Source organism: Ictidomys tridecemlineatus, chromosome 4 (assembly GCF_052094955.1).
Source record: "Ictidomys tridecemlineatus isolate mIctTri1 chromosome 4, mIctTri1.hap1, whole genome shotgun sequence".
Classification (NCBI taxonomy): domain Eukaryota; kingdom Metazoa; phylum Chordata; class Mammalia; order Rodentia; family Sciuridae; genus Ictidomys; species Ictidomys tridecemlineatus.
The window spans coordinates 202,467,380-202,479,439 of NC_135480.1; the positions used below are offsets into that span (position 1 = coordinate 202,467,380).

Here is a 12,060-nt window from a genome sequence, read left to right on the forward strand (position 1 = left end):
AAGCATTTACTTTCATGTTCAAGACTACATTTTTTACATATTGCTATTGGCTATAAAAGGTCAGAATAGGCCACCCCACAATATACCTTGGCATGAAGGTTATTTGGGGCTGAAGACAGTTGAGAAAAAGCGGACATGGGAAGCTCCCTTCCCTCCCCATGTGTACTCCCAGAAGCAGGGCACCATTTCTCTCACCTGCACCATAAGAAGAACTCTTCTCACCAAACCCAGAGAAGCCACCAGATGAGTCCGCAGAGACAAACCCCATGACATAGCCCTTGTCTGGCCTTCGTTCCCCCATATTCACCTTCCCATGGTTTTCTACCCCTAGAAGCCCCACGGTTTATCACCTTTTGTTAAAGTGGTGGATAAGTCCCCAAGTCTACCTGTGTCTTTGGGTTTTCATTTCTTTTCTGTGGAGCGCCCTTGTACACCAAGTTAAAAATAGGATTTGTCTGCCTTCTGTCCTGTTGATCTGTCTCTGTCAGTTTAATTTTCAGGCTTCAGGTACAGAAAATAGAGAACAGGTTTTCTTCCCTGATGAGCTATATTCCCAAAGGGAGAAAATCTTAGACTAGAGCAAATTCTAGTTTTCCACAAAGAAAGTTTTTTCTTCTCTGTGTCATTGATGCTCAAGTACACATATTCCTAAAAAGAGGTGCAAATGTACATCCTCTACTTATTTAATATTATCAGTATTTATTGAGTTAATTCATATCATGCCCTTTCGTTGGCACTGAGACCCATTAAAGAGAAGCTTTTTGCCAATGATCAGAGAATGAGTTACTAATAGTTTAGACAGAATTATGTAAATATCAGAAAACATTTATACATATATAATTTCTCTAAACATATAGATATTAATTTACTAAAGTTTTGGGTTAGAGTTCCATATTTTCTTTGTATGACTTTTTAAAATTTTCATTTGTTGAACTGTAATTTATATGAAAAAAATATTAGGATCTTAAGTATACAAGTTGGATGAGTTTTGATAGTTGTAGTTGATTGACTTTTTATGTAATATCACTCATCCCACTTACTTGACTTACCTATTTATTGAAAAACACCAATCTCTGGACATAGGAAATGCCACTTCATTTCAAGCTGGCAGCTCATGAGCCGAGTTATAAAATGCCCATGGCATTTTCCTTGTTTATTCATATTGCTGGCATTGTATTAACCTCTGAAATGAAATTTTTGAGATTAACCTGAAACAATATTTACAATATTTTTATGTCTCACTCAAAAACAAATTTCGTGAACATAATGCATCTTACTTCAGCTACCAATGGGATCATGATCCCAGGGATTGTCTAATCCTAGGGAAAGAGATGAAGTGGTCAGTGTGTTTGCTGTGACCCTACTTTACACACTTACGCAGGAGAGCTGGCCTTAACCTCTCAGGTCACTCCCAGTCTCCTACTAAAGACAGAAAACCCAGAGAAAATGGTGGCTGTCACACATTTGAAGGACTTTCCTGCAGACCTGATCTTAATACTATTTGCTAGCTGGCTTCCCTTCACTCGTTCATTCATTCTTTCACTTATCCATCAGTCAACTAAACCCTTCCAAGAGCTAACTCTGTGCAGGCCTTATGTGAGGTGCTAAGGATTCAGCCAGCGAACCTACCATTGTGAGCTCTTCTGGTCGGGAGGCAGATGTTGACCAAATATCCTCTTCGTAATCCCTAGTCTAGGGGAAAGCTGCCAGGAAGAAGTTTGGAGAGGACATGCAGGGTCCAAGGCAAAAAGAAGTTCAGCAAGTGGAAGTAAAAGGAAGGAAGGCAGCGAGCGAGGCTGGAGGGCTGGGAGCAGGAGTAGAGCCAGACTAGACAGGTGGCCGGGGGTGTGTGAGCGACAGTGAGGAAGTTAAGGAAAAATGAAAGGGTGTAGATGGAGGACCAGCTGGTGGAAATTAAGCTGTGATGGATTTCAACTCAATATAGAAATACAAACTGTTTAGCAGGAAGAAGAGAGAACCTTGGGGCATGGAGTGTTTCATATCACTAGTAGTGGGTAAGGGGAGACTGGAGAGGATGCCCTAGCACAGATAATAGGTTGGACACCAGATGGTCCTAAGTCTGTGGCCCTGAATGTCTCAGAAGTCTCTTCCCACTAGTCAAGGAGGCAGAGATGAGATGATTTCCTGGGATTTTGTAGGAAATGCCTTTCATTGGCATCTAGTGGGTGAGAAATGAATCTATTTGCGTTTCTCAGACTGGCTGTAAGAGAATCGATGATGTAATGAATTTTGGCTAAAAATACAGGTATATAGATCCCACTCCTAAAGATGCAGATAAAAAAGGTCTGCAGTAGGAACTAGGAATTTACATATTTAGATAAAAAAATTATAAAGCAAACTTTAAAAACTTTTGCAGGAAACAAGAAAGAAAATCTTATGGTGGTAAAAGATTTCTTAAAGGCAGACAAAGAAAGATCATAAAGGAAAAGATTGAAAATATTATACTGGAATTTTAGAAATTCTGTATGATTACATAGACAATAAAAGAAAAACAACTTACTGAAAGGGGATGTTTGAGATTTCTTAGCAAAAAAAAAAAAAAAAAAAAAGGTTGGTATTTAGAATATATAAATCCTACAAATCAGGAAAAGACCAAAAAAAACTAAAAAGGAGTGGGCACAGGATTTGGAATAGGTAGACCATGGAACAGGTAGTCCAAATAGTCAATAAGCATAAAAGAAATATCCCTTGGGCTACCAGGGGAATGCAAATTAAAACCAGACCTCAGTGAGATACCATTGTATATCCTTAACACTGGCAAAATCTAATGTCTTACAACACCCAGTGCTGGCCAGGATGTGGAGCAAGTAGAGCTCATAAACTGTTCACAGGATGTGAATTGGAAAGGAAATGTTTCACTAGGAAGAAAAAATAACAATGCACACACGACCCTGGGGATATAATCTAAGGATGTGACTGCACCTGTATTCAAGGGGACATGTAAAATGATGTTTATTACAGTATTGTTTAAAAATTGAAAACAATAAAAATGTCTGGTAATAGTATGGACAAACATTGGGATATTGATACAGCAGGACACTGTAAGTGAATGAATTAGAGCCACAGGTAAACCCATGCACAACTCTCAAAAGCACAGTGTTTAACCAAAGAAGGTAGTTGCAAGAAGATATATATGGTATGGCATTCTTTTGTATAAAAATTTAAAACATGCTACATTATATAATGTATTGTTTATGAATAAGTACATAGATATAAATATAAAAATGTAAAAAAAAAGCTAGGCATGGTGCATACCTGCAATGCCAGCTACTCAGGAGACTGAGGCAGGAGGATCCCAAGTTTGAGGCCAGCCTGAGCATCTTAAAAACACCCTGTCTCAAGTTAAAAAAAAAAAAATTGAAATAGTTGTGGATGTACAAATATGGTATTTTTATGGTATTTTCTTTGTGGTATTTCTTTGTGGTTCAATCTCCAGTACAACAAAAAACAGAATAAAATAAAATAAAATTAGCAGGATGTACAAGCCCAGTTAACAACTATGTCAGGAGAGGGAGAGATCAAACAGGTCAGGGATAGGTACATAGGAATTCAAGTGTATCTGTACTGTTCATTACATAATTCTTTATTATTATTTATCTTGAAGTATTTCATAGTAAAACCAATAAGAGGAAAAAATCCAGATGATTCTGATAGAGAGCTAGGTTTGAGAACCAAAGTCTAGAACATGGCATCTCATGTTTCAGTGTTAGATGCATCCCTGGAAGGTCTGTTAGAATGCTGATTCTGTTTCAGTGGATCTGGAGTGGAACCTGAGATCCTGCATTTCTAACAAGTTCAGGTGCAAGGAGCACACTGAGTAGCAAGGGTCAAAATGACCTTGGTGCTTCCTATACTTCTGGCCACCTACAAACTGTACATAAGTATGCTCTGGGTAGCACATCTCCCTTTAAGGTCTGGGTGCACATCCAAGCAGGTCTATGACTCCTAGGAGGGAGACTTTGAAAAACTAGGGAAGACAGATCTTGGAGGGATTTCCCCACAGAAGTAGATCTGCAGTGGTTAAAGGAGGTGCACAGCAACATATGTTGTCTGCTGAGTCTTTTTCCTTACATTGAGTTTCTGTTTAACATTTTTTGGTCATGCATTCATAGATGCCCATGGAGCAGTGCTTTCCAAAGCAAATTCTACCTGAGCCTGAAAACCTAGCAATCTTAAGCTTACAAAAACCGGAGAAGCCAGCAGATCCTCTGGAGAGGCAGGAGGGAGGGAGCAGGTGTGTGGACATTCCACTTTGCAGGAATCACTCACTGTATAGATACATCTCTCAGGTGTCCAGGTGGTGGGTCTTGAGCTGACAAGAATGTGGCAGCTCCCAGGCTTTGTGTACACTGGAGACCATCTTACCAGCTTCCTATAGACAGGTGTGCTTTACGTGCTCAGTATTTTTGTTCCTGGGAAGTTCTGTGGACTTTGGATTTATCTCTTCCACTGCACCATAAGCTCTCTGAGAGCTGAGACCATGCATCGCAGATTTAGCACCTGGCACAGTACCTGGTACCTTGTAGGTGCTGAGTAACTGTCTCTGAATGAGTAAAAGAACTTCAACTCTAGTTTCTCCACAACCTCTCCAATATTTGGTGTGGTTGCCACTTTTTATTTCTGAAATATAACTTTGAAGGCATTGGTAGAGATCATTAGTGAAGGGAATCTTGCAGTGAATTACCATAAAACCATCAATACTAGAGAATCAGATAAATTCTAGAGCACACATGTCTTTGCCAGAAACTTAGTGGACACATAAATATTGTAGAAGGAATTCATTCCAGAATGTTAAACAAAAGAGGATTTAAATGGCTGGGCGTGATGGCACATGCCTATAATCCTAGTTACTCAGAAGGCTGAGGCAGGAGGATCACAAGTTTTAGGTCAGCCTGGGCAACTTATTAAGACCCTGCCTCAAAATCAAAAATTTAAAGGACTAGGGATGTAGCTCAGTGATAAAGTGTCCTTGGGTTCAGCCTTTAGCACTTCAAAGAGAAAGTTTGGAATGAGAGAGTTAATTGAACAGCATGACATCAAATGTGTCTGAAGGTGCAGCAGGGAATATTACAACCGGAGGTTGGGAGGCAGGGAGGTAGAAGAAGCAGAGATACACCTTCAGGTAGAGCAGAGGGGAGCAGAGCTAAGCATTTATTCATGATGAGTTTATTCAACAGATAGTTATTGATGATCTACTACAACAGGCACTCTGTAAGATGCATTGGGTGTGGTGATGGCCAAGATATGTGAAGTTTCTGACAATTAGAATAATTAGCATTTATTTAATAACTACTTAATGTGCCACACATTGTGCTAAACACCTTATGATGTCTTTTAATTGCTTCACAGAGACATACTATTTTAATCCCATATTACTGATGAGGAAACAGGATCAGAGTGGGTAAGTAGTTGACTGGGGTCACAGAGCTAGCAAATGGTGGGACCGAAATTCAGGTCTAGGACCACCTTATGGCTGATTCATCTTGCTAAGGGAGGGTACACTTAAGATCCTAGTACAAGGACTGTACCCCCAGACACAGCAGGAGAATAGGGAGCCATCTGGGGAGTTCTAAGAATCAAGGGGCTCTGATTTCCCAGACCCCTTCATTCCAGACCTCTTCCTCATACTTCACTGCCTTCAGAAAAGGACAGAATTCCTCCATTTCATCATTAGAAATTAATGTGTAATTGCATCTCTGCTTTTCTGTCACTTGACATATCTTCACAAAACGAGACAACATGCCATCAGCTATTCGAAACCTGTGTTAGGACACCCTGAGCTCCCTCCAAGCCCAAATCTGAAATCCAGCAGTTAAACGCTTCTTTGGCCTTCTTTAGGGGAATCCCTTCCATCTGTCTCTTGCTCTCAGCTTGGGTGGAGGAGGGGGAGGGTCCCTCCTGGAGATCCTGACATTGAAGTGGCTGTTGATAGGCTTCAAAAAATTGCCTGTTGATTTTCACAGATTCTCTCTGCTACCCAAGAGGCGTCCCCATTGTCACTGTTGGCTTTAACCCTTCCACTGGGGCTGGGAAACATTGAAGCCCGTTGTGAGGGTCAGCACTGATCTCTGGGCCAGTTTGAGTGAGGGCCTGTGTCATGAGTTGGCTTTCCCTTTGGGGGTTGCTCGGCTCCCTTTTTTCTCTTGTTCAGTTTTGCCAGCTCTTGCCTTTTCAAAGGGCATTATCCTGCTTTCCAGGAACCTGACTTACATAACTGCAATTCGGGTAGCCTCGGTGTAGAGCTGGAAGTCTTTTCTCCCTCCCAGGCCATATGTAGAAATTGAACATGGAGGTCCTCCACTCTGTTCATGCTTGCAAAGTGTGATCCAGCACTCTCACACATTCATTTGCTGAAACAGAAGGGTTTCTATTTCAAGCTGGGCCACACTGCATGTGGGGAATTGGAAGCCCCGCGGTTCTCGGCGGCACCTGCCTGGTTCTGGTGGCATCCTCCAGCCAGGTTTCATGTGTTTTCCCCGTCATTGCAGCAGTGGGCCTCAGGTATTTTCCAGATGAAGTCACCCTGCGAGGCCAGCAATTTTAGGAAGGAGAGTGGTGCTGAGCTGGGGTGTTCCCCTCAGCCTGTCCTGGGAAGGCTGGTGCTTGACCCAGGTCCTCCTTACTGCTGCAGGAGGGAAAAAGGACATTTTACTTAAAACGCATTAAAAAGTTCATACCCAGGGCTAGGCAAGTGCTCAGAAGTAGAGCACTTGCCTAGCACATAGGAGGTCCTCAGTTCCATCCCCAGCACTGCAAAAAGAAAGAAAAAGAAAAGAATAAAAAAGTTGATAATCATTTATGCTAAGCTTTTCTTCCTAGGTCTCTCTCTAAAAGCCTAAGAGGAACTTATATTAATAATAAGAGCAATAATAATAGATAACATTGAGAGTAGTTTCCATGCAGTAGACATCATGGTTAGTGCTTTGTCTGCTTAGAACCCTGTCAAGTAGGTGCTGCTTTCAGCCCAGTTTAGAGATGAGGTGACTGATGCCCAGAGAGGCTAAGAACCCAGGTGTGCAACAGAGCAATGCTCGGAAGGATCACACTGCACCTCGTTGTTCATGGAAACCTTGACCTAGGCCTTGATCTTCTTTATAAAAGTGCTGTAGAACCATTTGCAGGTTTCCTGGGGATTCCAGTGGTGTCTGGAAGAGCAGTATTTTTCAAAGCATTGTCTGTGGGTGACCTGCAGCGGAAGTCTTTTGGTTGCTTGTTAGGATCTCAGACATACCAACCACAACCTCTGTGAATCTGCACTTGTACAAAGCTCCCTTAAGGAGTCTGATGGATTTTAAAATCTAGAAGCACCTGAACCCAGCTATAGGGATTCATGGACTACTTGAAGGGATGACTATTTTCCCCCCTATAAGGGGCCAGTTAGTAAATAGCTTGGGCTTTGTGAGTCCTAGTTTCTGTTGGAACTACTCAAGTCCTCTGTCATTCTGCAGAAGCAGTTATAGATAATCCATAACCGATAGGCATGGCTGGGTTCCAGTCATACTTTGCTTTCAAAAACAGGCAGGGGCTGGATTGGTCCACAGTTTGCCAATCTCTGATACAGAGTCCTTGTGGCCTACCAGCCCTCTGACACCCGCCTTTTGTGGAAGTTATTCTAATACTAGTTTCCAGTACCTATGGAGAGCTATATTGATGGAGATAAAATTACCTGTTTTAATAGATAAGCCCTGGCTCTTAATGATTGAAAACAGTATGAGTTGGTCCTTACCATCAGCACAGCCCAGCAAGGGAATTCCCAGTTAGAATCTTCTATGTTGCCATTTGAGACCAAGGCTCCTTCCAGTCCTCATCCTCCCCATTCAGCTAGCAAATAAAGAAAGAGACCATGGGTTATTCATGAGAAATGGTCACAGGCTAGATCAGGAAGAGGCACCTCTCATGCCTACCTGCATTTCACCTGCATTTCACTTGACTCTTATTTGGAGTCCAGAAACAGAGTGATTTGTCAAGTCCTTGAGGCCTCTTTTCTATTCCCTTTTTCTATTTTTTTTTCTATTCCCTTCTATCTTCACTTGAAACCCATCTAGTTCTTTCCAGAGCTGGTCTCTTTCTTATAAAAACCCTTGCTAAGGTCAGCCAGTAGGAGCTGGCACTGATTTCACTCTGATTCTGTCTGACCCTTTCCCAGGAGCTGCAGCCTCAGAAAGTACATGGTCTACCTTCTGAATTACTGTGGATATGAGTGTTACCAAATATTTTGTGACTATATAATACACATTGCCACTTTGGGGACCTCTGAGATCAGTTTTCTCACTGGCTACTGTCTGCCACCAGGTCTATATCTCGGCTGTTATGTTGTTGCTGCAGGGTACCCTCACGAGATGCTGTTTAGTTCAGTCAACACAGTGGCTTTAGCAGGCAAACCCAAATCCTACCTGACTGGTACAGCTAAATGTTTGTTTCTTGCTCACATCATATTCCAATTTGGATACTCTTTGGTATGGCCTTTCATGTGGGCATTCAAAGACATGGGTTTTTTCCACCCTAAAGTTCTGCCCTCCTGCAGGTCCTTCTGGTGGCCACCAGGGAGGACAGCATGCCTTCCAGGAAGGGATGTGCCTGGAAGTGGTTCACCCACTTCTGCCCATACTTTTGGCCAGAGCTGTCACATGGTCACATATACTGTAACAAAGGCCAGCAAATGTAGTCCAGCAACAAGCCCAAGAGAAACAGGTTTTGGTGTACATATAATAATGGCTGCCTTATGGGCCAAGACTGGCTGGATGGAGGGAATAAAGACCAGTGGCCATCAGGGAGGATGGCAACAGGCAGCCTTCCTCCCTGCCCACAAGGGATGCCTTTAGGCACTAGCTACCGAGACCCTGAAGTTATGGGCCCTGACAGGATGCCTCCACTAAGGCAGCAAGCATTTACTGCTTGTCTGCCCACTCTGTGTCAGGCAGAGGGCCAGTCCTGGGACTGAGAGGAGAACAGAGCTCCTCTGGAGCCCAGGGTTATCCCCTCCACTTGGAACCCTGGTGCTTTATGCCTGGGAAGGGGGCACTTCTGACAACTGCTTTTGAGTGCCTCCTGCAACCTGAGAAATGCACCCCATAGAGTCCAGCCTGGCCCCTACCATGAGGAAGCGCTCTCTCTCTCTCTCTCTCTCTCTCTCTCTCTCTCTCTCTCTCTCTCTCTCTCTGCAGTGTATTGGATGAAATGTAATTAGCGGTGGGGGTGGAGGGGCAGCAGATAGCAGCAGTCTCTTTGTAGTTCCCTCAGTTTTTTTCAGAGGGCAGTGTTTTCCCCTATGAGTGTCTAAGGGAGGTGGTTGCTCCAGGGATATAAGGTTGCCGTCTTTCTTGTGTTTGTTTCTAACTATTGGCATGCATCTTAGAACCCCCTCAGTGGCACTGAGAGCAACCCGGGAGGGGCTGGCATCCTTGCTCTTTTCGTGTTATGGGCCATTTGCATTAGAACTGCTGCTGATGCTGGTTTCATTGTGGGCCTGGCTGGCACTGCAGCAGTGGGTTGAGATTGGCATCTGCTTTGTGCCCCATGTCAGTCTGTGCATGGATGTTCCTCTCAAGAGCCCCCATCTCTTAGTAAACTAACCTCAGGCTGCTGGGGTAGGATCTTGGAACCTGGAGGGTGGTGTCTCTAGGAGGGTTTGCAGGATGGGTTGAGAGAGTGTAGACAAGATTTAACAGACAGGAACACACCACAGGGGAAAGTTTTAAAATTCTCCTTCAGAGATTTTTTTGCGGGGGAAGAAAATGATGTCACTAGAAGCAGGAAGGTAGCTGGGGCAGCATCTGGGACCCCTCCCACACTGCCTTCCTTGATCTGTTATACATTTTCAGCTAAGGGAGTGAGGACGACAAAAGGTTAAATTCCTCATATAAGATTAATTCAGCCGTCTCTGTGAAATGGTGGAGGCAGAATACCATTAGACTCTCTAATCTCATTCCTCTCGTGCTGTCTTCCTTGGAGCCTATCAAACAGTGTCCTGGCAGAGAGTCAGTTCTGTGGATGCTAAACATCAGAGCTGGTGTCTTTCCGAATTTACCAAGAGGGCTGTAATTTAGAAAATGTAGCCTCCTTGTAAGGAAGGATGAAAAGGTACCGAGTGCACCTTTCTTTGCACGTTACATTCCAAAGGTTTTGAACATATTAAACCTGTGATTCCTCTGTTGTTTTATTTTCTGTTTTATTAGAGTTGTTTGCATGACGTATTAGAACCAAACTTATTAAAACTGTTTTGTATTTTGTGGATCTCTGTTGCATTCATGAGTACTGCTTGGGGTCCTAAAGGTACTAACTAGCCAATAAGGTATGTGCCTTTTGAAGGAATAACTATGCTTTCGAGACATAAACGCAGGAACAATTTTGTCTTTGTTTTAATTGCTCTTCAACAACACCTGTGAGTTTTCTTATCTGATTTAAGCCTGATTTTGTGGGGAGGGGGAGAGGAAGTGGGATGTATTAGCTGCTGCTGGGTAAAAAAATCGAAGAGACTCAGATGTTCAGTTTTCAGATTTTCTGTTAGTCTTGGTCTTTTTTCATATTGCCACATAAAAGTCTTAAATTAAAGTGGAGGGAGGGGGCGCTGGGGAGTAGGGCCTACTGGGATTTGGGAGTTTTTGTCTCCTGCTTAAAATATAGCATTAAATGATGCTGGTTATTTTTATGTTGCATATTTGGGACAAAGAGACTTAAGCAAAAGATAATTGCAAGATCTGGTTCAGCAGCTTTGTCCCTTGCCTCAAGTTACTGCAGGGCTTCTATCCCCTTTGGTAATAGAGAAATGAAATTATAAACCACCAGTAGCCTTGGAAATTTCAATCGATTCCAAATGACTAAATATTTAATTCAATCATTGCCTATACTTCCAGGGATGACTCGGGCATTTTTCTTTTTACTGAGGGCTCCATGAAACCCGGGCTCTGCAATGGCTGCTGGGGACCGTATCTGTCGCACGGAGGCTCCCCTGCAGTGAGGAGCCAGGGCGCTGCAAGCCCGTTCCATAGCAGCCCTTTTTGCAAATGGTAGTTGATTTCTGCAGAAGGTTTGTGGCCAGATCGCTATGTATAATACTGATGAAGCATTTTTGTTCCAGCTCTGTCTCGGAAGACCTAGGCTGTAGACGTGGGGATTTCAGTAGGAAACATTATGGATCTGTGGAGCTGGTAAGTCGATGCTGCCTGTTCAGTGATGATCCATTGATGTAGATTTAGAGACGATTGCCAGCCAAACTCATCGAATCTTTTGCTATATATTTATTGTTAGACCATGTGAGTACAGGGTAAGGACTGGATTGGAATAAATATCTATTGAAAGGCTGTGATAATTTGATCATCTTTATTTTTATTGTTATGTACTTTTAACCTCATGTCTTCAGTTTGTTAAATATATGTTGTGGCTTGATATTTTCCTGTTAATGGTGTATGGATTTAATAAAATAATTTGTGAATTAATAAAGGTAGCATTTCATTTTTATATTACCTTGTTTCTAAAAGTTTAAAGAGCTGGTTTTCAAGGTTTATTATTGAAATACTTATTCTGATTTTCAGCACCTTTGCTTTCTGGGTATGTGACAGGAGTTGGAATATTTATGCGATCTTCTCTCCTGTTACTAGCATACTAGTTGAACTAGATGAATGACTATAATAGATGAAAGATACCCACCTTTTCCTAATGAGAGACATTGGAGTTTCTGGTATGATTTTTATAAAGAATATGTTTTCATTTAAAAGAGGTATAGTATAAGCATTTTTACCTTTTTTGAAAGACCAGAATTATAATTTTTTCCTCAATTGCATAGAGTTTTGAACAAATTTTAGGAAAATGTACTCATAAAATTCTACTTATTATTGTTTAATTTCTGTTAAGAACATTAAATCTACTGTTTCTATCTAGTTATAAAAAATGAGTTGCTATATCCATTAGTATAGGACCTGATTATCCCGTTAACATAAGCTGCCTTTTTACAGGGTTTGAGTAGTAGAGAAATTTATACCAGACTTGTGCACCAGCAGCATTCTACTTGAATTCAAGCTTATGTTATGGACTTGACTATAT

At 42.1% G+C, this 12,060-nt stretch overlaps 1 protein-coding gene across 10 annotated transcripts in view; it reads left to right on the top strand.

The window, feature by feature from the left end:
- The window catches only part of Garnl3 (GTPase activating Rap/RanGAP domain like 3), a 145,694-nt gene that overhangs the window by 20,509 nt on the left and 113,125 nt on the right, over positions 1-12,060 (top strand). For 7 of the 10 annotated variants that reach the window (XR_013438305.1, XM_078048246.1, XM_078048247.1 and 4 more), the window contains one exon: positions 11,099-11,168. Coding sequence is in view for 8 of the 10 variants with exons in the window: in XM_078048246.1 (XP_077904372.1) it covers positions 11,099-11,168 (70 nt within the window). In the remaining 2 variants the exon portion in view is untranslated. Of the gene's footprint in view, positions 1-5,382; positions 5,423-9,968; positions 10,102-10,814; positions 11,028-11,098; positions 11,169-12,060 lie in introns of those variants that run through there. The other 3 variants (XM_078048244.1, XM_040286341.2, XM_040286340.2) reach the window with 3 other exon arrangements.